The sequence below is a fragment of the Bactrocera neohumeralis genome, chromosome 2 (genome assembly GCF_024586455.1).
Source record: "Bactrocera neohumeralis isolate Rockhampton chromosome 2, APGP_CSIRO_Bneo_wtdbg2-racon-allhic-juicebox.fasta_v2, whole genome shotgun sequence".
NCBI lineage: Eukaryota > Metazoa > Arthropoda > Insecta > Diptera > Tephritidae > Bactrocera > Bactrocera neohumeralis.
This window is the reverse complement of record NC_065919.1, coordinates 87,382,750-87,409,514: the sequence shown is the minus strand read 5'-3', so window position 1 is coordinate 87,409,514 and position 26,765 is coordinate 87,382,750. Positions and strand designations below refer to the sequence as shown.

General features: G+C 37.6%; 4 protein-coding genes across 5 annotated transcripts in view; 2 read left to right on the top strand and 2 right to left on the bottom strand.

Annotated features, from left to right (window-relative positions):
* LOC126767800 (suppressor of lurcher protein 1) overlaps positions 1–26,765 on the top strand; it is a 49,921-nt gene that overhangs the window by 3,632 nt on the left and 19,524 nt on the right. Inside the window, exons 3-7 of the mRNA XM_050485438.1 lie at positions 4,608–5,149; positions 7,136–7,307; positions 7,803–7,862; positions 8,072–8,310; positions 8,428–8,523. Of these exons, the coding sequence (XP_050341395.1) occupies positions 4,608–5,149; positions 7,136–7,307; positions 7,803–7,862; positions 8,072–8,310; positions 8,428–8,523 (1,109 nt within the window). The remainder of the gene's footprint in view (positions 1–4,607; positions 5,150–7,135; positions 7,308–7,802; positions 7,863–8,071; positions 8,311–8,427; positions 8,524–26,765) is intronic.
* Positions 406–4,304, top strand: LOC126767807 (myosin regulatory light chain LC-2, mantle muscle). Its single transcript, XM_050485449.1, has 5 exons — positions 406–878; positions 957–1,178; positions 1,243–1,362; positions 1,555–1,691; positions 3,802–4,304. The coding sequence occupies exons 1-5, from the start codon at positions 837–839 to the stop codon at positions 3,980–3,982; spliced, it is 702 nt and encodes a 233-aa protein (XP_050341406.1). The 5' UTR covers positions 406–836; the 3' UTR covers positions 3,983–4,304.
* Positions 13,337–17,385, bottom strand: LOC126767804 (fatty acyl-CoA reductase wat-like). The gene is made up of 8 exons (XM_050485445.1): positions 17,208–17,385; positions 15,303–15,415; positions 14,978–15,226; positions 14,641–14,902; positions 14,377–14,581; positions 14,079–14,321; positions 13,621–13,878; positions 13,337–13,542 (listed from the first exon to the last, which is right to left on the bottom strand). Exons 1-8 carry the CDS (start codon positions 17,281–17,283, stop codon positions 13,452–13,454), a joined length of 1,497 nt encoding a protein of 498 aa, XP_050341402.1. The 5' UTR covers positions 17,284–17,385; the 3' UTR covers positions 13,337–13,451.
* LOC126767803 (fatty acyl-CoA reductase wat-like) lies at positions 19,271–25,392 on the bottom strand. 2 transcript variants are annotated; one of them, XM_050485442.1, is made up of 7 exons: positions 25,156–25,392; positions 21,280–21,392; positions 20,708–21,218; positions 20,418–20,619; positions 19,870–20,112; positions 19,543–19,800; positions 19,271–19,484 (listed from the first exon to the last, which is right to left on the bottom strand). In XM_050485442.1, exons 1-7 carry the CDS (start codon positions 25,268–25,270, stop codon positions 19,400–19,402), a joined length of 1,527 nt encoding a protein of 508 aa, XP_050341399.1. In that variant the 5' UTR covers positions 25,271–25,392; the 3' UTR covers positions 19,271–19,399. The 2 variants fall into 2 exon arrangements, with proteins under 2 accessions (XP_050341399.1, XP_050341400.1); XM_050485443.1 differs by having other exon boundaries at positions 19,870–20,109.

Below are 26,765 nucleotides of genomic sequence, written 5' to 3'. Positions count from 1 at the left end.
AACCGCAGATATTATGCATAATTTTAGCTAACGGTATTATATATCTGCATCCTTTGACAATAGTTGCTTTGGCAGAGATTTAAGTAATTTGCAAAATATTTCCTTCAAATTGCAACAAATTGAAAAAATTGCGTTTGTGTTGCCAGAGCACCGCCCTCACCGATACTGTGGCCAATTTATCTAATATAGGCATTTGCACAGCTATACACACCGACAAATTCAACAAAATAAGTATGTGCATTTATATGCATTTATAGATGATATATGCATTTTGTATGAGCTGCGGGTTCGTGCAGGCGGACAACGTAATGACATTTTCGCAATTTCAATTGCGTCGACGCGACAAAATCAAGCGAGCAGGTAGTGGATGGCCATTAGCTATTAGAAATCGGCCATTAGCAGCGGGGTTGTAATTCAAAATTGACTTGCCGTGGAGAAGAACCACGGTGAGCAACTTGGCGGAAATCGGGCTAAAAATACAAGAACGAACATTGCAAGAAATCGCGACGCTTGTGCGTTCGCCAGAGAAGATCTTGGACTCTTTTCGAAGCACAGAAAAAAAATATTTCTAATAAATAAATAATTCTCTTTCAATTTGTCAATAAATTCGAACTAAAACGGCAAACGAATTTTCAGTTAACGATTAGCAAAGCGTTTGCACGAACGTTCGAGGGTACTTGGGTCCTAACCTAGTTGTCGCGAGTGTTAGACACAATCTTATATTAGTGTACATCCCTTTCAAGGCTGAAAAGGATAAATGTGTATTGTTAAATAAATACAATTAAAGTGAATTATTTTTTGAAAATACACACAGTTCTAAAAAGCAAAGCGCCGAAATGTCTGATCCTATAACATTTTCCGTCGATGAAATGGAGCAGGTATGCAGCGAATGCAACGCCATAAAACTACAAAATTGCTACAAATTTTATATAATTTTAAATTTCTCGTGCGTGTAGCGACGTCGTCGCGCCAGCGCTGCCCGCAAGGCTTCCATCGTGCGTCCGCCCAGTCCACCAAAAGTCGAGTCGGAAGCAATGGCGGCCATCAATGAGATATTCAATCCAACTTATAAGAAACCCGTGACCAAAGGCAACTATCGCGCCCCCGACGAAGTGTCCGCCGATGACTTGGAAGCGATGAAGGACCTGGATATACGCAAGTTGGCTGAATTGAAAGAAGTAGAAGACAAATGGCAAATGTGCGAGTGTTGTGCAAATGACATAATTTATTTGGTGTTGACAGGTATTCGTGCTGCTCGACTTGGACAGCGACGGCTTGATTTCGAAGGATGATTTGCGCTTCACCTTCACCGCGCTCGGCACAGACACGCCGGACGAGCTGATCGAGGAAATGCTTAAGGAGGTGAATAATAAAAAGTTGTCATGATTGGAGATTACATAGTTGAAGCAAAACAACAAGAGCAAGTTTCTTATGTGAAGTGTAAATAAAATGTGCAATAAAAGTGTGCAATTAGAGTTTGAGCGTGATAAGTGTCCTTAATATATATTATTAATGTGTGTAATGTGTTGTGTAAAAGTACGAATTTCCACACAGGCAAAGGATCCTTTGGACTACGAGGCTTTCATAGAGTTAATGAGCCATCGCACGGTTGAGTTGGATCCAGAGGATGTGCTGTTGGAAGCTTGGAGCAAGTGGGACGATTATGGTACGGGCAAAATTGAGGAGAAAAAGTATGTATGCCCCGATTTATATTGGAAATTTATTTATATTATTTTCTAGTTGTTATTAGTTTGGTAATAAGAAAGTTTCAAAAAACACTTCACTTTACGCTATTGTGAATTGTGAAAGTTGAAGTTCGTTTTATGTCCAAAAGTTAGGACCAAGTCGAACATGAATTAAGGGGTTATATGCAGTTATATTTCCAGAATTTTTTGATCGTAAAACGTATAACCATATTTTGGTATATTTTTACTGTATTTCAAGATTTAGTATTAGTAAAAATATTTATTTTGAAAGGAGCTACAGCTGATCTCCGGGAGCTACTCTCAAAAAATACTCTGAAATATTCATCGGAACGATATAAAACTTTCTGTGTGTATTCTTAAATATATGTATGTACATATAAATCCCTTAAATGAATCCCTCTCTATTGAGGGAAAATTTAAAACTCAAACATTATGGACACTTTGACTCCTCTTGTCAGGCTTAAACTTTAAGTGCATTTGGGACATAAGAATATTTGTGCCTAAATCCATAAGCTAGCCACAGAGACCTTAGAACTTACCAAAGTCTCTTTTACTAAACAATATAAATTTCCAATAAACACCTTGCGTTCGTCGATATTTCACTAATAGCTTTTATTATTACCACTTGTTGGAGCATATTTAGAAAAATATTTCCGAAGCAAAAATATATATTAAATTTTCTTAGTGGTATTGATTTTATCGATTATTTGGGGTTAAAGACCCTAGTTTTATGCTCAACTTCGCAGCTTAGAAAAGTGATGAGGACTTGGATTTTCCCCTTTTCTTTTTTCTTCAACAAAAAAAGCTAAATTTTAAACAAGTGAGATGTGAATACAAGGTATAATAGATAAGATTTCGATACCCTACGAAACGAACTGTCAAAGTTTGATTGCAATAGTAAACAAAGTCTTGTTCTTACGACGATGATGGCTTTACAAGCTATTGTCTATTTGTTTCAAATGCAGTCGGAAAAAAGTAACGGGAAGAAATTCTCGGAAATTCTAATTCCATCACTTTTGGTGGATACTTCGATAACTGCTTGCTTTCTGTATCGCTAACCGTTGCTTCTTCGATTTGACACTCGCCTAGTTCCTACTACTAACGAATAATTTTATATTGTCAACACTGGCAATATTATCCACTTCCAGATTTTTTATAAAAAAAAACAACATTTATGAAAGGTGAAACTACATATTTAGGGGGTTACATGGGTTTCTCCGGGTAAAAAACAACCTTTTTTCAACAATTTTTTTCTCATACAAAATATGAAATATTTTATTAGAACTTTTTATTGTTACAAACATACGTTATTAACAAGAAATTCTAAAATTTTTGGGAAAAATATTTTAAACTCGGCCATTGCGGCGCCATTTACGGTGACCCCTCGGAAAAAATATGCGTCCCACGTTGGCAAGATGACTCCTTACAGGATCATCTAAAATTAAAAAAATACGTGTTTTAGTTAAAACTTTAAATTAGAACATGGACGAAAGAAAAAAAATCTGAAAATTGGAATTGTGGTAGACATTTTGACAAAAAAATTAAAATTTCGCAAATTTTTTTTTTTCAAATAGTTGTAAGCGAAAAAAATTTCATCCACGTCTTTAAGAATTGTATCTCAAGGATCTTTGTAAAATTTCATGAAGATCGATTGAATAGTTCTCGAGAAATCTTGCCAACCGACTTTAAAACCACAGTTTCGGGAAAAACGCGATTAAAGACGGCGCACTTAGCCTAGCTAACCTCGAGCGCACAAGTTCTCATGGCTGTATCTCCGTAACTATTATTCGGATCAACTTGAAAATTTAGGACAATATTCTAGAGATGTTGCAAAATTAAAAAGACAAAAAAAAATCAATTTTTTGAAACCCGTAAACCTATGAAAACCCTTAAAATAACGAGAGAAGTTTATTTAGTCAAACCTATATGACCATTCGTTTTTCTGATTTGTTATTTTCTGTGTGATAGTTGTTCTAATGCAAATTTATTATAGATTTAGGTATGTCATTGCTTATTAACACTTTAGCGCCAAAAAGTTACTAATAAAAATGTTTTGTTTTTGTTTTTCTAATCGCAAATTTCTACTGTATTACAGAATATATGAGGAGCTTACCAACTACGGCGATGTCATGACGACCGCAGAGGCCAACGAAGCGCTGAAGTATGCACCGATCGCCAAAGCCAAAACTCTCGAGGAACCTGCTATGATTGACTATCCAGCCTTCTGTCGCATCCTGTGTGGCTTGCGGAAGGGAAAGCCACGAGCAGACGAATAAAACACACTTACACATATACATACAGCTATAACAATATTTATTGCAGTTTGCTAGCTCATCCAAGACCTCCATACCCACAACCACATGTCCACACACACATAACGCTCCTAAGCACGTACATATGTGCACACATGTGTGTGAGTGTGTGTGTTTGGGTGTGTGGTGTCCGATATTTTATTGTGAATACCATGTAAAGTGACATTTTTATTGCGCACAAATACTTTTTTCTCCGATAACTCGAATTTTTCTGTTTGAAAATACAATAAATCAAAAGTGGTGTGTGCGAAGACACGCAGACTCAAATGCGCTGTGAGCGTTTAAACGGTTGGCATTTTTATTTTTAACCGCGCTGCTTGCCTCGCACGCCATGTACATACGCCTCGCATGACCAAGTCCACCAATGACTAATAAATTCTCAAACTCAATTTCGTTTCATGCATTTGCACGTTCACCGCCATCGCCACCGCTGCCCGCCGTTGTCGCTGTCGCTGACTGGCTGCGCTCGTCGCTTGCCACGCTACAATTATTGCCATTGCCGCTTGCGCTGCTTTTGCCTCGCATGCTGCTTCCTTGCTGCAACGCCTTGCCTCTGCTCGCTTTCGGCGCACTTCCGTTACATTTTCAGCTGTTCGGAGTACATTGAAATATTTCCGTTCCTGCGGGAGCCCGTCATTGAGAACTCGACTAATCCGGATTATGTTATTTGCAATCGCACCGCTGCTACAACGTCGACTGTGTCAGCATTAGCATCTGCAACGGCTGCCACGGCGTTAGCAGCCAACCGTGGTGTTGCAACAACAAAGGCCCTGCCGTCACCCACAACGGCTGAAATCAAGCAGCAAGCGATGTCGTCCGTTAACGCCAACACAATGACGATGGCGCAGGCCGCTAGCAAGAAGTCAGTGCCGGCTGCGAGTGGCGTTGCCAACCACGCTCATTTAACGGTTATTGCTGCCAATAACTCGGTTGCCGCCGCTGTCGCTGTCGCTGATTTACGTGGCAATGAGTTTATTTATAGTGCAGGCAAAATTTTCGGCATTCGCGTACGTTTTAACCAACAACAACTGCTACAGCGCGAGCAAGCGCTGGGAAATGAAGCAGACGGCGGCGTTGCGCTGAAAAATTGGCTGCTCAATATAACCGGAGAGTATCGATTCTTGAAGAAGGGTATGCATTCCAATTTTACTTTATTTTTATATTCAATGATTATATTGATTGGTTATTGATGCTAGCTGCACCAGTGCGACCAATTATAATTAAATATTTTCTAATTAAAATTTTAAAAGCCATCATGGTTAAACTGCTTTTAGCATAAAAAATAACTATAATATATTAAATTTTAAGTGGTTTATAAATTACATGCGCATATTAATTGTTGGGTGGACTGTGTACTATTAAAAATTAGTTTCTGTAGACTCTTTAAATATTTAAATTTTATTTTAACGTTTTGCTCCAGATTCCAATTATTATTGATTACGCACTTAAGTCGATAATTTCAAATATTTATTGCATTAAATCAATAAAATTGTTGCAGAAGCTCGTTAAACATTTTTAATGTTAATTTGCCATTGTAAAATGTTGTTCATACGCCATGTAGTACATCAGTAGCAAATAGAGCCTAATGAAGAAAAATACGTTTCAAATATTTTTTAAGCTTTCAGCATCAATATAAATACAGCTCCACCCAAATGATACACAAATTGTTTTATTACAAATCTATTTATGCTGCCAAACACGCCTTCCTAGCAAGGAAATTTATTTACCATTCATTCAACTCGTTCAATTACAAGGCCTAAGTTAAGTGAAGTTCAAGTAACTCATAAAAAATACAATAATATTAGGCAGTCTAAAAGTCTTTTCGTATTTCTAATCAAACTTCAACTTTTTTTCATATTTATAACGAACTTTAATCAACCAAATATGTACCATTTTGGTCGACCACTTTTTGCCATTTTTGCGCTAGTGACATCTTTCCATCAGTGTAAAACTTTCTCGGCGAAAAACTGCCACCAATAATTTTCACAGGCTTCTCTTGAAAACAAATTTACATTCCTCTCCAATCCCACCAAACACTCCACATAACCTTTCGAGTCGTCAATCCTGGCTTTGCGACCTTCACCTCGCTTGAACCATAGTCATTTTCGCACATTATTGTCCTATTTGATCCACTTTTCGTCTCCTGTTACCATTCGCTTCAGAAATGGTTCGATTTCATTTTGTTTCAGCAAATAATCGCAGATGTTAATTCGGTCCATTAAATTTTTCACAGACACAGACACACACAATTCATGTGGTACCCAAATATCAAGCTTCCTTTTGTTGCCAGCCTCTTTTAAATGATTCAAAACCGTTTGATGATGAATGTTAAGTTCCTTAGCGATGTCATGGCTGCTTATGCGACGCTTCTGGTCAATCTTTTTCATAATTTCATAGACTTTTTCGACCAAAGAGCGGGGTGCATCTTTCACATCGAAATTTCCAAAACGCAAGCGAGCGAACCATTGTTGTGCTACATGAACTGATACAGCGCCGTCTCCGAAAACTTCACAAATTTCGTTGGTGGCTTGCGTGGCATTCTTCGCTGTTTTATGCAAAAAATTCAAAATATAGCGAATTTCTTCATTATTTTCACTCATTTTTGAGCAGCTGTAACTTCTTTTTCAACTTCCCCGAATTTATTTTTTTGCTTAAATAAAGCTTAAAATCTCACCTATCCAACAATATATGGTATGACACAATGTGATTGCTAGCACTGGAGATATACGACTGCAACGACATCTATTAACAAAATACGAAAAGACTTTTTGTACTATATATATATTATAATTCACACTAGCTTCTACTATAGTTCCTTCTCCAGTATGTGCTTAGCCTTATGTTGAAAGTTAGTTATCATTACATGTCTCCATAGCCGATTACTCATAGTGTCGAATTCACTAAGCGAAGGTTTAAGTTAAATCACTTTTACAACTAGCTATAACTGATCTAGCACCGCCGCATTTAATCTACGTGTTTTCTTCATGAATATACAGAAGAATGAATATGGCAGTTTGTTTTTTTTTTTTTTTTCATCCATATTACTTCATTCACTAAAACACTACACAGTTTAAGCATTGTTTTGATTCTTCTCTTTTGATATTGTAATGCTTTCAGAACATTTTCAAAATGATGGACGCCTCATACCCGGATCATATTGTGACTATTATTTCTTTGCTGATCCCAATGCGAAACCTGACAGCTTCGAGATTTGGCAATACTTTCATTCGCCTCGTTTTCCAGCGAAATATCCGGCGCACATCAAATGCGCCTACAAATTCATCGGCCGGTAAGAAGTAGCAAGAAAGAGCTTCTAGAGAGAAGTATACAAAAAGAGAATATTATTATAAGTTGCGATCGATTGATATTTGACTTGACTTTAATGGTTTCAGTGTCAACTGTCACAATATCATACAAGCAAACGATTGGAATAATATTATATTGTCGTTATCTCAAATTAAGTTTATATTTCATAATTTTTAGATAATAGAAAGGCCATTTAGTGACAGATATAAAAGTAGGTTAATTCGAATTTATGATGTAGTAATTCGAAATTTTTACCTGAAGTTAATGTTATAAAAATATAAGGTGTTATACTAAACTAAAAATTTAAATGTGAAAAAGTATGAAGTTAAAGTGTAGACTCTTTAAGCCATCAAATATATATGTATTTCAAATATTTGATAAAGAATATAAGGCCTACTACATAAGCAATCATTATAAACTATTATGAATTAGTTTTTCTCTCAATTTCAAACAATTTGGTTACTTTTTTCTTTCACAGTCCAGAAAGTCGCGTTGAAATAGTCTTTGAGGAGTTGCAGCTGCCGAAAAAGGACGACAGGTAAAAGGAAAAAGCATAAAGCCAAATAAATGTTATTTACAGCAGCATTAAAAGAGCAACCCTAAGGCTGCATTTTGATTCTTGAAGAATTGTTTAGCGGAAATATACTTTAACTAATTCAATTTCCCAAATGAACATGTTAAGTACATATTTACTTCCCAAAAAATAGAGTTTGAATTCTGTTTATTACAAAATTCTGCCGATTTCAGCTGCAGCATGGATAAGCTAATAATTTTCGACTCGGAGTCAGCCAATATGAATGCCGTTATTGATGTTATTTGCGATGCGCCGCCTACGCGACGCATCATCAGTTCCGGTCCCGATTTGCTAATCGAATTCAACGCTAGTTCCAATAAGACAGCCAAAGGCTTTCGCGGCAAATTCAAATTTATACACAATGAAGTCGAAGACCAATTTATGCCAGCGCTCACAAATGATTTGACAACAGGTAAACGCTCAAAGCAAAAGCAAATAACTCGAAAATAAAATATTTATTACTCAAACGTATAATATTCGTATTCTGAAGCAATAACTTTATTTAATGCATTTCCCTTGTTATTTAAAGAAAAGATAATTGCTCTCGAACGAATCGGTTTGCGGAAGGAGACTCCACGTCCGGTGCTCACGGCAGATGAGTGGGGTAAATTTTTCAAGGATAATGGTAAGTTTTGCATGCTATTTATCTTGCTGTACGCATAATACAGTGTTGGAAAAAATAATAGGGACATCAAGTTCATTCCCATATTTTATAGCAGAGATTTTCTTTATTCGTCCCACAGTATTGAAGTTAACTGTAAACTATGGTAATGCTATCAAATACTCTATATCTTTTTATATATATGTATATATCTTCTAAATTGAGTTTAGAAAAATGGGATTTTTTTAATTATGACGTAACGTCATCACACACATAACTTACGCTCTTTATTTTTAAGTAATTGTCAGTAAATCAGCCGCATCAGTCGCCAGTTAAATGCACGTTAAACTCTTCTTGTCCCATAAAAGCAAAGCAAAAGATTTTTTTTACTACATTAGCCGCCACGGTCGATTTAAACTCTCCCCGTCGCAACTGCACGTTTCCTGGGCCTCCCGTTAGATGACGTCGATGACAACGCAGATAACCCTTACCATCCTAACGGCGATTGATAACCGTTAAAACAACAACAACAACAATTAAATTCTCCAAAACGAGTTCAGCGTCGATTAGTATTTCTGAAGCTAAGCAAGAACAACAGGTTAAAAGATCGATCCTTGATGATCTTGGACAGCTTAGAACGCCGGTCCGTTGTGGTATCTAAAATTCCTATATAATAGATCGTGAAACCTTTACAAATCGGCAAGGTGCTTTGAGCCAATGACGAATTTGTTGAGACGACTTCAACTTCGGCTATGTGTTCTGGTTCGCCGAAGATAAGACTACGGAGATGCTTCAAACTCGGTCTTGCAATAGCTGGACAATGGAGGAGAAAGTGCTTGAATGTTTCCTCACCCTCCTCCATACAAATGAATAAGAACACCTACGCTTGCGGCTAAATGAACTTTAGCAAGAGCAACAACAAAAATATTATTTTAATCTGCAGCGTAAGTGTCAGAAGTCGCATTAGTTCAATAAAACCTGTGGTGCTTCAAAATAATTGCGGTTGCTTACTGATTTTACCAACAACAAAGTTAGGAGAGGCTAAGTTCGGGTGCTAAAACAGAATTTGTTCTCTTGCAACTTGCAGGAATCAAAGCTAGGGAAATATTTTAAGGTGAAAATCGTCAACCAAAGGATATAAGGTATATAGGGCTCAGGGAAGTATTGACCGATTCAACATATTTTTGATACACAGAGTTACTATCGTCAGGAAAAAGTTCTTTCCCCAATTTTCGCACTGCGACATAAACATAAAAAAAGAACTCCTAAATTTAATTGAGGTCAAGTCCCGAGAAATATAATTTCACCAAAAAGTGGACGGTACCACGCCCATGGTCCAATTCTTTTTCCGACCCCGATAACGCTCTCTCATACCATCTCGTAGGTAAATTTTTACTTTTCTGACGTATTTAGTTATTGATTTATTGCACTTTTAGTAGTTTTTAACAGTACCGTTAGATGGTGAGTGAGCGGGGTTATCTTCCGATTTCATCCACTTTCACATTGTCGGTAGGCTAGGTAAATATGGTTGCTGTAGCCTTAGTAGTTTAGGAGATATGTAAAAGATATGTACTTTTTAGAGGGCGGGATCATGCCCGTTTTTCCAATACTTTTTATACTAAAGGACGCGCATACCAAGTTTAATCAAGATATCTTAAGTTTTACTTAAGTTACAACTTGCTCGGATGGATGGACGGACAGACGGACAGATAGATAGTCACCCGGATTTCAACTCGTCTCACCATCCTGATCATTTATATATATACATATATACCTCGCTTAGTTTTATATGATACGTACAACCGTTAGGTAGGCTAGGCTCTGTAGCAACATGTTGCAAGGGTATGAAAAGATAGCACTAAGCGGTGCTGTACATGAAATTAAGCTTCAACCTTGTCAATGCAACCTAACGTCAAAGAATTTTGGTTAGCTGAACTGGCACTGGTTCTTTCAGCATCAACTACGAAAACTCTTGTAAAATTTTCCCAAGGCCTCCGGTTACTCTTTGTTATATCAATTATAAATTTAGACTCTGCGTAAGTTTGGCTTCTCTAATTATATTACTTCACATAAAACACTGTTCTATTCTCTTTCGCTCATTAACTCACTTATTGCCTATAAAAACTGGCTGAAAGGAACTAAAAGATAACTAACAACTGTCTCCGCTTCCGATTCAACCACGAAACGGAAGTCGCTCTTTTTGCCGCGCATAAATTCTCATCAGCAAAGATGTATTCCTCTTTGTTTCGCAACTCGGTCTCCAGCCGACTTCGCATTCAACTCAGCGGCTGAGACTCCATTTAGCAGCCAACCAGCCAAGTACTTAGCCGCAAATGAAATTACGTCTCGGTCGGAGAGTAATTCCCGCCAAGCGACGAAAGTGATTTCAGTTTCTTCTAAAAACACGTCGGCAGTGATGCAGTGTGTATGTGTGTGAGTGAGTGTTGGCAGCTTCATAATGCGAATTCGCCGATTTCGTAGTTACGCTCGTACACTTCGCTGTTGCTGGCGCTGTCGGCATTTGTTGGCCTTAATTTCTAGCGGAAGTGGAAATGAACCACAGCGCATATAAACGTACGTAATATTACCCTAGTTTAGTCGCACCGCGCCGCATAGCTGCGTGTAAAACCGAAAGCCGTAGACGATTACCCATTCAGCCAGCGGCACACAGCCAGTCGGTTTAGTGCGTGTGTGTGTGTGTGCGAAACTTCACTTGTGGCGAAACTATCAGTTGGCAGCGTTTTGCTTCTTTTCTACAACTTCCGTTCGGCAATCGGCACACGCCGCACGCCACACGCGTCTTCGCACAGCTCACTCGCCAACTGGCCTCCGATGAGCCAGCACTTACTACATGAGAAACATACATATGTATGCGTGTGTATTGCAACCACGCTATCCTTCGCAGCTGCCACAAGCGTTCAGTTGTAGTTTTACAACTGAAGTGGACGCTTCTCAGCGCGACAAAAATTCCAAAGCAATCGGAGCATTCGTTTTCTTATACACTCGGCTTTGCACGCGCGCGCCAAAACAATCGTTTGGCAACTCGAAGTTGCCTTATCGTTAAGTGCACAAATTTGAATTTGAAGCGGCGATTTGCGTCTCCAAGGTGTGCGGGGTATAGAAAGTTGTGAATTTGATTAGTGAAAACTTGAAAACCGAAGGAAAAATAATAATTTTGTCTTGACATCGGAAGACGCAAATTATGATTGAGATTCAGTGGACCCGCGCGCATTCCGTATGGATGCCGTTGTTGATTCTGATCTGTTTGCAAGTGTTGCCAACGGTAAACACACAAACAACTTCGTTACCAAGTACAACAACAACAACTATAGCGCATATTTTCTTCAAAGCGTCGCCAACAAATGCAAGCAAGGAGCTTTGCACCTCTGTGGGCACTGCCAGTGAGTGAAAAGTTGCCGATAAATTTGTGTAACAATGTGTGTGGGTGTGTTGGTGCATCAACAAGTGTATTATATTTGTAATTTTTTAGAAAGTGATTTGAGCGATAACTGCATAAAGCCATTTGAAAAGTATTTTTCAACTATTTTAACTATTTGCCTTCAAAGCTTTATTCCTTTAGCTCTGTAGGGCGCTTTCAAATATTTTAAATAACAGGTGGCGCAAAAATAACTTGGTATATTTGTTAGTCGAAAAAGTATTTTCGTATTTTGTTAATACATAGATGCCGTTGCAGTCGTATATCTCCAGTGCTACCAATCACATTCTGTCATACCATACAGTGGTGAGAGAGAAAGGTGTAAGCTTCATTTAACCAAAATTAAATTCGAAGAAATTCGCTATATTTTGAAATTTGTGTATAAAAAAGGGTGGAATGCCACGCAAGCCACCAACGAAATATGTGAAGTTTACGGAGACGATGCTGTATCAGTTCGTGTAACACAACAACGATTCGCTCGCTTCCGTTTTGGAAATTTCGATGTGAGAGATGCACTTCGCTCTGATCGACCTATCATTAAAAAGTCGATGAAATTATGGAAAAGATTGGCTAAGACCATCACATAAGCAGCCATGACATCGCTAAGGAACTTAACATTCATCATCAAACGGTTTTGAAACATTTAAAAAGGCTGGCTACAAAAAAAAGCTCGATGTTTGGGTACCACATGAATTGTCAGTGAAAAATTTAATGGACCGAATTAACATCTGCGATTCTTTGCTGAAACGAAATGAAATCGAACCATTTTTGAAGCGAATGGTAACAGGAGACGAAACGTGGATCAAATACAACAATAATGTGCAAAAAATCGTGGTCCAAGCGTGGTGAAGCTTAACAAATGTTCGCAAATTCAGGATTTACGACGCGAAAGGTTATGCTGAGTGTTTGGTGAGAGTGGAAAGGAATCATTCACTATGAGCTGCTCCAGCCTGAATGATTGATTCTACATTTTACTGTTAACAACTGATGAGATTGAAGCCAGCAATCGAAAAAACGGTCAGTCAGATCAGGACCACGCTGATGACTCGGCAAAAACTGACCTTGCACCATCCGACTACCATTTGTTTCGTTCAATGCAGAACTCCGTTAATGGAGTAAAGTTGGCTTCAAGAGAAGCCTGTGAAAATTATTGGTGGCAGTTTTTCGCCCAGAAACTTAAAAAGTTTTACACTGATGGAATAATGTCTCTAGCGGAAAAATGGCAAAAAGTTGTGGACCAAAATGGTACATATTTGGTTCCTTAAAGTTCATTATAAATATAAAAAAATAAGTTGAAGTTTGATTAGAAATACGAAAATACTTTTTCGACGACCAAATATTATAATATGAAAAACTTTTGCCAATGCTCATTAATAGGAAGTACGCAAATGAAATAAAAGATTGCTCTCACACATCACGTGTTGCTTTTTTCATATATTTTCCAGCACTTAAACATACTTACAATGCAGATTTCGGCGAAAACTTTCTACAAAAATATTATGAAATAGAAAGAAATTTACAGAAACAATTTACTTGCTACAATCCATACTAAGAAGGCGAAAAGACCGATCAATAGCGCTCGCAACAGTTGGTGTAAAATCTTAAATCTACGCAAAGAAAGAAAACATAAAAGTTTCAAAACAAATAAACAGTTACAGATCCGCAATGTATGTTGAGCTACTTACCTCCTATACATTTTTTGCGCCCTTGCTACAGTTTCTGGTCCCTCTTTAGCCAAATATAAGCGCATGCCTGCCAGGGAGAACTCTAAATATTCCCTCCAGTTTATGGACCGCATATCAAAGTTGAAAATTTCCTTATCTATGGTTGACAACGAGTCCCACAATGATTTGGTGTTGTCCATAGTAAATGTGAATTCAGTTACAATGAAATATTCCGTTGCGCCAGTCAGTTTGTGTATGCTTCGATAGAGTTTGGTCATTCTAAATGCAAACAAACAAAGGATGAAGATTCAATCAGTAAAGGAGCGTGATAAAAATTTTCGTCCAAAACAAATATTTACTATCCCGGTTTATAGAGAGTAAGTAAAAGCGGGCACTGAGTCAGTTAATTGTCTCATTGTACCCAGTAAGTAACGTGACATTCACAGCAACCAATTCCCACATGTGACACAAATGCTAACCTTTTTCGCTTGCCCTTTAGCGTGAGTAGAAAATCAATTATATAACCGGGTATTGTGTGATAGAAAAAGGTCAATATATCATATAACCATTTCTCGCCAACGGTTATCATAAACGGAAACCAAATCATTTGAGCAATAGGCATTATGGGACCAAAATCCGTAATGGTTTTCACATATTGTTTCCAGAGCAGTGGATTCTCATCGTCATTTGTGTAGTTGTAAATCGGTGGCGCCAAATTTAAACTGAAAATGTAGAGGTTAGAAAATATTTGACGCATTTCCCGCAACTCTGGCATACCGTTGCCGCTGATCTGAGCGCGCAGTTTCCCAACCGATGGCCAGCATTAAGCTGGCACAGGAATCTGCCGGCACCAGATGTGCCCTATGTTCCGTCCTCATTTGCATTACACGTAGAACGCCACGTGCGGATGCGTACAGCGCCGCCGTAGGTCCATAGAAGTTGCCGGCCCAGCCGGTAACAGGTTCTTTATAGGTTGGCACAACTAAAGACGAGTGTGTTAATAATGAATACGTGCAAATCACTGACTGTTTTCGTACAAACCTATGGCAGGCCGAAATATGCTAATTGGCAGGGCACGCCCCACAGTGAGAACCGCTTCCTCGGCTAGAGACTTCGTGAATGTATATGTGTTTTTATATTCCGCACAAAATACAGTCGCCAGCTTATTCGTCGTCTCGTTGCTCAAACTGTCCGCCAGCTCACACATTTGAACCGCGCCAATGCCCAATTTATTGACATAATATTTTTCATCGATTGAGTGCACCACACAGTTGGCGAACGCTGAGGAGACATGCACAAAGGCCTACACGCCAATACGGACAATTTATGTATATAATGTTGGTGTTAGTAAATTTGATCTCATGCAGTTTATACTTACTTCAAGGTTTCGCATTTCTTTGGCTAATTCAAGTAATTCTAATGTGGCACGTACATTTATGTTAAGCGCTTTTTGCAGCGGCTCATCGAAGCGCACTGTGGCCGCAAGATGAAACACCACATTCACCTCCGCAATTAATGCTTTACGATCCTCGACGGAAATGCCGAGTTTGGGAGCTTGGCAGTCGCCTAAAATCACATGAACTCGGTCCGTTAGTGTGACACCTGTATTTCTCATCTTTTCGAAGAGCTGAGACATAAAATGGGAATCAAACATGGACTTATAAATAAAAATGACGGGGGTTGGCGTGTACTCTCCCACTTACCACATTTTGGCAGAAATTAGTCAAACGTTCCTCAATACTTTTGCCAGCTTTGGGACGTACCATCATGTAAATGCGTTTAACCTCGGTTGCTCGCAGTAATTTTTCAATCAGAACTGAAATCGAAAAAATTCCATTGTAGCAACAAGATTTATTAAATGCAGGATATATTTTTTGATTCCATTTTGTAGTCGTGGCTTAGGGTTGGCTCAAAATGTCAGCGTATTTGTATATCGTAACATTCGTTTAGATCTAAAGGAGGGCTCTTGACCAATAGGATACGACGATTACCATGATAAGGATCTGAATATACAGATTTCGCTGAACGAAAGTGAAATTGGAGAGAAGGTAATCTAAAAAGTAACCGAAATATAAATTGAGTAATATAACTGGAAGTTGTGAACCATTTTATGTGTTTTTCACTTTTCGTATTTTCAAATTCGCTTTTCTCTTAAACGGACTTCGAATATTGTGGTTCTCTGTGGTCTTTCGCAAGTAAAATTTTAAAGTGATACGAGGTACGAAGTCCACTTCCATGATAAAGTGAATTCGAGGGAAGTGAAATGTCAAAAAAACCTGGTACAGAGTACAACCATATGTTTTCGCCTTAACTGTTGTTTTTAAAACCCTCATCCTTAGGTTTCCTAGCGAAGCAACGTACACATTGTGCACTGTGAACCGTTGAAGGCAAAGGTTGAAGTCCGGTTAGTGGCATAAGAAACCATGAAGTATGGTTGCCACTTAGCGAAAGTCCACGCGAAAAGTTATTACAAATAACTCGCCTTGACGTAATAAACTTTATATTAGCATGCGACCCCATTATTGTATTGAATTTGCAAACATTTGTGAAGGGCTTTGTATTCAAAATAAGACACGTCATGAAAAATAATTCAGCGAGTGCACACTGTACTCTGTATGTATGTATGTACAGGGTCTAGGTGCATTATTTGTGCGCATACATTTCCATAATGCAGTTCACGTAGATCTTATACCTAGCCTTTCATCATGATCACTGAGTTCAATCAACTTGCACGTGGAGAATAAAGTCCAACTGATTTCAATGAACGCTCCCATAACTAAATTTCTCGAACCGACCCGAAGTCAATCCGATCGCATATTATTGCTAGATCGAATTTGTCATTCCGATCATGTATTACTTTCATCACTTGTCAAAATGAAAATGCGAAAGGTATGTCATATGAAATCGTGATCTTGGTGATTCTCACATTAAAAGTTGAATTTTTTACACTTTTAATACACTTTAATCTAAGGTCTCTTTGAAGTGGTACGAACTCTCTTTATTCCATTTCTAGGTCACGTTAAACGAAAGGAATTCATCAATTTTTGCCAAATTTACTCCAGTGGATTTCAGGTGATAGAGTCCCACATCAGCCAAAATTGTGGAGCTCCATTTAGAGTCTACTCTGCAGAATAGTACTCTGCCTCATTCGTACCAACTTGTGAGAATATATATTGTTTATTAAGTTCAGATCGGTTAGGACTTGGTGTTTTTCAATTCACACAACGAAAATTGGACGTTTTTATGTTGTTGGTGAGGCAAAGGTCAGTTCGTAAGCAAAACTAATGATGATGGGTTTTCTATAATCTGCAAACTCCTGGCTGTAAATTAATAATAGCACAGATGTCAGCCTATAAGGCATATTTTCTTCCAAACTCTTTAACTTCTATTTGGAAGAAACTTTATATTTGTCCACAAACTGCTTTCGTTTCAGCACAATCTTTGGTTTCAGTCTCTATGGCATGTATAAGTATGTACACTGACACCTGAATCCATGTAATTCTGTTGTATAACACATTTTTTAAGAATAATTTCACAAGTCTTAGGTTTTATTCAGTGTTTCACACCGCCATATTGTTTTTCAAGCAAATACGCTGTCGATTTTGTACCTATTCCCATAAAACCGGTGCCTCCTGTTACGAACACCGTTTTGTTACGATAATAATCTTGTATATCGGAGGACATTTTGCCGAATTCTGTTATACTGTATGTAGGTGAGCGCGATCGCGTAATCCTTAAACGATTCGTATATGTTCTATTAAACTCCGACTAATGGTCACTAAACAAACTGAAGACTGAAGAAGCGCTCATTCACCGTTTATATAGTTTATGAGTTAGACTAACGTACTCAATGACTATTTGAATATTTCTTCCGCCAAGTGCATTTGCAATTTTTACATATGTATGTAAATGGAATAATGAATTTCATTTCGAATATATGAAATGTGGTAAGTTCAGAATTTAGGTATTAAAACACATATATTTCACTTTCATTGGACTACACAAACATTCAGTTTGGTTGCATATATAATTCTTAATTGACAACTTCTTAATAAACCATTTAGTGCAGTCAAATTGGACAGAAACACACTGGACAGTTAGAACTAAACTCAGAAAATCGCCAGTTCAAAGAATAAATTTGGTCATTAAGAATTTCGGAAGCTTGTTAAACTCTGAACTACGTCAATTCTTAAAAAGATGATTTAAGTCCGGGAGACATAATCTCAATCACTTCCTTTGAAATTGCAACCACAAAAAGTGAAGTTATTGCGTTTTCAGTTAAGCAACTGCATTGTTTGTCATTCTACGCATTTGATAATTAAGAACGTATAGACATAATACCACATGTCTACATACATATGTATGTGCAAATATGTAATAGAAAAAGAATTAATTAAACTGTAGAATACTAAAGTCTGAGACCACTTGAAAACAACTACTTGCTAGCTCATATATATAATATACATTTGTATGTAAACCTCTTCGTATAATTTTAATATAATTTATAATTAAGTGTGGCGCTTTAATGAGGCACCTATTCAATAAATTATATTATATCATATATATATATATAATAATATCAATCAGTCGGCAACAACTATGCATGACATAAGCATTAATACTAAGTGCTACCTGCTTTTGGCACTAAGTAAGACACTTCAGCTCCCACTTTTGTGTTGGAACTAGTTGACCTCAAAGTCACTTGAATTACTAGAAGATGACACAGTACCAGTACAAGGAAGCAAGATTTCATTTTGTGCATCAATGAGCTTTCGTTATGAATACTTTTAACTCCGAGTTTATAAAGCTATAATAGAGCATAGTGAGTGACTTCCCAACATAATTAGCTAAATTGTAAAGTTACAACTTGTCATTGGTTTATTTGAATAAAGAATAAAAAGAAGAATAAGCCAACTAATTCTAATAGAAAGCGATTATATGGAACAAAGAGGAGATACATACGTATATCACTAAAGTTGCCATTATTCGAAATGCTTTCATTAAACTATTTAATTAACGTTTTGAAGAAATGACATTTAGCATAACCGTGTCAGAATTTTGTCAATTTGAGAGTCTAATTTTCAACCGTTACAAAGTCAGTGAAATTAAAATTGATAATTTGCTGTCAATTGCATATTTTTTCCGATGAGCAAACACGTGTCCATAAAATTTTCTGTTTTCAATAAAATGTGAGTGAATTTGACGTTTGTCATAAATATTCTCACACTCGCAAAAATACATATGTATGTATATATAAACCGAATTTTTTCAAGCTTTGCGCCATCTATTAGACTACAATATCAAAACCTGAAGCCAAAAAAAGAGTGAAAGCTCAGCAGTCAGCATATAAAAGTAAGCTTTCACAATTATGAATGGACTTTGAGTGATGGAATAACATTAAAAATTCAATAAAAATTAATGCATTTATATATGGTATATATATATATTAAGGTATAGTATTTTATTAAATTTTTATAAAATTTCATATTTTTTGAAATATTATTACTAATTTTTAAATTCGACTAGACATGCACACAAACAAACAAACAGAAAAGCAAACAGAAAATTACCAGCAAATCAATCAAATACTTAATAACTAAATACATATGTATGTACCTACATACTATTTATAAGTCATTAATTATCGCAATGAAATAAAATCTCATACATATGAATATTCGAACAATACATATTTAATTGCGAAATTGAGACTCGTGTCTAAGAAATACAAACAAAACCAATGAGTACTATAATCATTCTTAATTATCACATTGCCATAAATTTACTTAAATATTGGTTATTAAATGCGAAGAAAGGCCCACGACATCAAAGCACAGGCTCCGCCATAGACCAGTACCTGGACCGTGCGATGTAAAATCAGCAGTCTGAAAAGAGAAAATATTAAATTTCTAAGCGCAGTCATTGACTCCGTAAAATACATACCTCTGCATCAGCCGTTTGGCTTTCGGTATGGTCTCGGGTTGTTCCTTGCCCATAAAGCAGCGCACACCCATTAAGGAGTTATGAAAGTATTCCGGCCAATTTATTTCGCGTATATTGAAATTGAAGATTTTCTGGTCGGCATGCGAGAGCGAGAGCCATAACTTGCTTGTGTTCTCCATTGTGAAGGTGAACTTGTGCTCTACAAAATAGTCTAGTACGCCGATTTGCTTATGGAGCTTTTGATATGTTTTTATCATTCTGCAACGAGACAACAGTCAATATTAATTTCCACGAACTTCAAGCGAAATGTGGCTTATATGCGCTTACCTACGTTTCCTCCCTATTAGCAGTAAGAGGAAGTCAAAGATGTAGCCCGGTATTATGTGATAGAATAATATGAGAATATTATATAATAATTTATAGTTGACTATTATCACAAAGGGATACCAAATCATTTTGGTAAGCGGCATTTTCGGTGCGTGCTCCTCCAAAGTTCGTCGATAGGTCTGCCATTTCAGCATGTTTCGCTCATCGGGCACAAAGTTGTAAATGGGTGGCGGCACAGAGCTGCTATAAGTAGGAACATTATAAACAATTGCATGCAAATATATATTTAATACTATCTATGATAAAAACAATGATCTCTTGTTCTGACCATGTTCATGGAAACGTGAAAAAAACCAAAATTGAATTACTGCCAGGGCAACTTTCCCGAAGGCTTGACCTAGTAACCAGTGAGAGCTTTTCAACGCGGTTCGTTGAGTGCTCTTAAGCCTCTATATAATTACTCAAAATTTTATTTTTGACCAACCGAAGTAACAACGAGGTATTTAGGTAGAATATGCAAAACCACAGATTGGTGTAAAAAGACTTACGTTTGGTTCACTTGTTTCGCCGTATTCCACGCCGAGGCCAGCATCAAATTGGCGCACATATCCACGGGAGCGAAGTTTGCATTCGTATCCAGATGTAAATAGAGAACACGAACTACGCCATGCGCTACACCATACAAAATGCTCATCGGCCCGTATAGATTGTCCACCCAGCCAACAATCGGTTCACTGTAGGTCGGTATAACTGCACATTACGGAAGAACCACATTGTCCAATTAATATTACGCTTAAGTACTATATATATTCTAATAGGTTTTAAAGAAGCAACCTACCTATGCCGGGTCGGAAGATGCAAATCGGCAATTCCTTTCCTTCCGACAGCACCGCCTCTTCCGCAAGCGCTTTTGTGAAAGTGTACGTGTTGGGTGACTTGCCCAACCATTCACTTGTCATACGGTTGGTTTTCTCCGGACCCAATAAGTCCGCGACTTTGCACATATTTTCCGCTGTAATGTTGAGCTCATTTTTGTAGTAGACCTCATCTACATGAAAGACTGTGCAGTTCGCAAAAGCGGACGAGACGTGAACGAAGGCTTGAAGCTTGCGCATTCTCTTCGCCAACTGCATAAGATCCATGGTGGCGCGCACATTTATGGCCAGTGCGTTGTAGAGCGGCTCGTTGAAGCGCACAGTTGCGGCGCTATGCATTACGATTTCCACCTCATCGAGTAGGGTCTGACGGTCTGCGGGTGAGATACCCAAACTGCTTAGCTGGCAATCGCCGTGTATTGGTACTAAACGGTTTCTGGCCGTTGGTTTCAACTTGTTCAATTCGGCGAACAACTAGAGGTTTTATAATTTGTATTTAATCATATCAGCACTCTTTGATCTTGTAATTACTTACGGGGTTTTTAAACATGGCTTCTATGCGCTCCTCCACGGCCTGTCCCTTCTTTGGTCTCATCAATATGTAAATACATTTCACGTCAGTGGCCCGCAATATTTTTTCAATAAACACTAGAGGGGTGAAAATAATACAAGGCGATTACAATTTGAAAATATAAGATAACCTCATGTACATATAAAGGGTGATCCATATCGACGTTCTCTACTTAAAAGAAAACACACAGAAAATTGAAATTTAAGGGGAATGTTTATTATCATTCGAAAGAACATTCTTTGGCACTTATTTTTTGAAGACCATTTCTCTCTAATGTTGGCTACGTCTCAGATGATCCATCCGTTGAGTCCAATTTTCGATGACTCGTTCGAGAATTTTGACTGTTAATTGGCGAATGACACGCGTGATGATTCGCTCCAAGGTCTGAATCGAAGCGGGATTGTCCGTATAAACTTTACATATCTATATCTAACGGTGTGATATCACAAGAACTTGGTGGTCGATTGACCGGCCCAAAGCTTGAAATTATCTGCTCACTGAAGTGTTCTCTCAATAAATCCAATGATTGATGCGATGTGTGGGAAGAGGCGCCGTCTTGTTGAAACCAAATTTCGCTAAGATCACGAGTTTCAATTTCAGTCATCAAATAGTCGGTTTTCATGGCGCGATAACGGTCATCATTGGCGGTTACGTTCACACAGGCATCATTTTTGAAGTACCTAATATGGATCGTTGATTCCACAGGCTCACAAACCACCGCAGAAATAGGCCTCCTCGCTGAACACAATTTAGCTCGAAAACATCGGAACTTTTCAAGAGCTCAGACAGCGAAGCGATGTTGCTTGGGCGGTCGAGCGGCTTCTGTTCTTGAACAGACTCTATTTTGTATGCCACTCTAAGAGCTCGACGTAAAATGCACCAAGTCGTTCTATACGTCAGTCCGAGTTCCTGCGAACGGAGCCGAATCGACTGTCCACGATCATCGTATACACTTTCAACGACGCCTTTCATATTTTCTTCACTGCGTGCTGGACGTGATCTATTTTATTATTGTGAATATTACCCGCAATAGCCCGATTATGTTGACCATAAGTTGAACGAAGCGCGCGAAACACATGCGTTAAAGGGTGTGAATTTTAACAAAGTAAAGTTGAACGATTTGTAAAAGTGTTCAGGCGTAAGTCTCAAACGATACTGAACAAAAATAATATGACTCATGTGTTATCTGTCAAAAAAGTGATTGAAAAAATTAATTCTACTTGAATCACCCATTATATTTAAGTTGACAAATACCCTTCTTTAATCAGCTACTTAATTATATTCTCATACATTTTTAATTCTTATGATTCAATATTTTTTTAATTACAATTTCTTAGGAAATTCCCACAATACACCGGTGTATCTCAATTAAATGGACATTTGCTTAATCCGCGGAGTGATTTGCAGTTTATTTCAACATTGTAATGTGAGCACTAAGCAAGAAAAAACGTTAACTTCGATTGCACCGAAGGTAATATACCCTTCCTAGGTGCATTTCTTTTAGTAACTATGTGTCCAGTTTATATGGCAGCTATATGCTATAGTAAGCCGATCTGAACAATTTCTTCGGAGATTACATTATTATCTTAGAAAATAACCTGTGCCAACTTTTGCGAAGATACATTGTCAAATGTGAAAGTTTTCCTTACAAGAACTTGATTCCGATCGTCCAGTTTGTATGGCAGCTATATGTTATAGTGGTCCGATATCGGCAGTTCCGACAAATGAGCAGCTTCTTGAAGAGAAAATGACGTTTACAAAATTCAGAACGATATCTTCAAAACTGAGGAACTAGTTCGTATATATACAGACAGACGGACGGATGGACGGACGGACAGACAGAGAGACGGACATGCCTAAATCGACTCAGCTCAACATACTGATCATTTATATATATATACTTTAGAGGATCTCCGCCGCTTCCTTCTGGGTGTTACAAACTTCGTAACAAACTTGATATACCCTATTGAGGGTATAAAAACCAACCGTTATTAAAAACAGGTTTCGGTTTGTTTTTATCTTCTGGAACCAGTCAAATTATAGTGTAATACATTCCTACTCATTTCAAGTGTTTTGTTTTGAAACAATTTTTCTTTTTAATGCTTGAAAGTTAATTGCCAAGCAATTAATAACCGAGGAACAAAAGCACAATTCGAAGTGACGTCATAAGAAAATTAATTTTAAATACACGTTGGATGTGCACAAAGTAATTAATATTTGTAGTCAATCAATTTCAGTTTATGTCTGAATGTTACCCAAATACATCTTTTCGCCAAAAGTTCTTTTAAGACTGACGTATTGATTACCGAATATTATATTACTTAAACTTAACGCCATTTTTTTAAAGGGTAGACGTTCTAACTTAGGTTAGATATAGGGTTATACTACATATATAAGTAATTGATAAGATGACGAGAAAAGTTTAAATCAAGGTGACTGTCTGCCTGTCCGTTCGTCCGTCCGTGAAAGCCGTAACTTGAGTAAAAACTGAAATATCGTAGTGAAACTTGGTTCACGCGTTCCTTAGTGAAAATTGACGAAATCGGATAAATCAATAACCAAAGACTCTAGAGACATTAAATTTTGCCACCGAGGGGATATTAGACAGCTTTATATGAGACGGTGTAAAAGATTGTACAATGAGCGTGGCATCGCCCTCTTTTAGTTGAAATCCCATATCTCGACACCTGTTGGACCGATTTCTTCCAATTTAGGTACATGACATTATTTTAACATTCTATGTCAAGATGCGAAAATTTGCAAATTTGGACTACAAGCAATACTTAGTTCAGTGGTCCCATGGGAGAGACATGTGTGGGAGTAAGTAGGTTTAGCGGATTAAAGTGCCGCACTTTCGATGCTTCCTGCTTCTATGCAAACAACATATAGTTGACTTTTGACAGAAAATATCGGTTAATGTGTGAGATATACATATAATTAAATTCAGAGAAAATTCTTCTCTGATAGTAAGTAGTATGTTTGTGTGTTACAATGCGTTGAATCGGGCCCCTTATCCACCATATACCTAATATAAAGATTTTCAGACTTCCGGATGACTTTATATCGCATTTATCGAACAATATGTGAGTTATCTTGAGAGAGCGTGTTTGCTCATAACAATATATCATTGTGCCTAAAATGGATAAAGTTGGAATAAAACTTGACCCAACCGCCATATAACTATTATTAGAACATCCGGATGACTTTACTCCATATGATTGGTGATTGTTTGAGAGGAACTCTGGAAGCATTTTATTAGCCTGTGGTCTTTTGCATGTAGTATTGGAAAGAAATGAATAAAATCGGGTCAATACTATGCACTAAAAACATATTTTAATACAAAAATTCACTTCAAGGACTAATAACTCTGTACATTGGATGTCCTATTAAGCAGATAGCAAGCGATCTCAAAACAAATTTTCCACTATCAGTTTTTAAAAATTTTTTCGATATATTTTGTGTATATTTTTATCAACAATTTTTTTGATTTAAAGTTTTCAAAGAGATGTCAACATTCATCTCTCAATTTCCGGGTTTAAAGGCAACGACTTTTAAAGTTTCTTTTTTAATAGTTAAGCAAACTAAGCAATCACTCCCAACAAGCAAATATAATTAAAAACACATCACTATGCCCCAACAGTATTTCAGCGCATGAAATTAATTTTTTATTGCAATCGCCAGTATACGCTCGTGCGATTTTTATCGCTTGTTTATTTAGTTATTTCACTAATCAAGAATTAAGCACTTCTTTTGCACACATTCACAAATTGCGCTACAGTTCATACAGTTCTTGCCACCAAACTTAAGCTATGTATTTGCATAGAAAGCGCGCTTTCGTACCTTTGCCCAAAAATCCCGAACCGCCCGTGAGGAATACACTTTTATTTCGGTAAAACTTTTGCACTTCGGAGAGGCTTTCCGCGTTCACCCCGGTCACTTGCATTGCCGCTGTCATTTCGACTATTCACTCGATCAAAGTCAAGCACGAAGTGGCGTTCTATCTACCGAGTTCTAAAATCCGTTATGAGACTAAAGTTTTCGAACCGTTCAACGCTGCGGCGGGGCGTTAATAAATTTCCAGTTGTTGAGAATTTCGCTTTTTATACTTGACAGCGGCATTTACAAGCAATATTAGATAAGTACACCTACACCGATACATACAAACATCAACAAATACGCACATACATATTTATATATAAGCCTATATATATATAAAAATCAGTATATAAATCTACTTCAACTTTGTTGCGAATAGAAAACAGTAATTGCTAGTAGCAAAGTGGTTATGCTAAGTAAAGCAAAGCTTCAAATACAACAACAAATTATAAATCAACAAAAACAATAGCAACAAACGACCCACACAACGATGCAACGTAATCCGGAAAAGATAAAATATATATGTATGTATATATCCATGCCCACATACAAACATACACTGGGCACTCTGCGCCTAGAATACACCTGAGCAGCGCTTTATCATTATTACGATCGACTAATTCTTATTACTGTTATTATAAGTTCTGCTCTTGCATATATACATATATACATACATATGTACATACCTGGGTGTATGGAAATATTTTAAATTATTCATTACTGGTTAATGCTGTGACTGCTTTCATTAGCACTATAATTACCCGGCTCGTATACTCGTATTCGTGAAAATACTGACGACAGATCGGCTAGCTCAGCTCGGTTTGTTGACAGCTTCACTAGACAGTTGCGGAAAAATTCTCGCTCTGTGATGACGTTGCGGTCAATGGCATCACAGATCTGCCTCACAAGTGACCAACCAGTTTGGCAAATCTTGTAAAAAGTAAAAGGCTTACGGATGGTATTTAATTACTTATTATTTATTTTACTTATGCATTTTGTGGATTTGTGTCTACATAAATACCGCTGCAGGTCGTAACAGTTGGAAAGCTTAGACTTGAAACTTGCACTCTATTTTCATATGCATTGACATATTACGAAAGAGTTCATGTGAAAATATATGTTTTGCAAAGTTAAGGAAGGTTAAGTGGAGATTCCAGCTGTACCTAGGTGCTTATCCATCTGGTCTTTCCTCTTCCTTTGCTTCCATCGGCGTGTATTGCGTCGAATACTCTCAAAGCTGGAGTGCTTTCATCCATTCGGATAACATGACCTCGCCAGCGCAGCCGCTATCTCCTAATTCGCTGAATTATGTCAATGTCGTTGTATATCTCATACAGCTCATCGTTCCATCGACTGCGGTATTCGCCGTTCCCAATGCGCAAAGAACCATAAATCGTTCGCAAAATCTTTCTCTCGAAAACTCGCAACGTCGACTCATCAGACTCTGCACCATATTGCAGGACGGGGATGATGAGTGACTTGTAGAAATTGTTCTTTGTTCGTCGAGAGAGGACTTTAGTACTTTTCAATTGCCTACTCAATCCCAAGTAGCATCTGTTGGCAAGAGTTGTTCT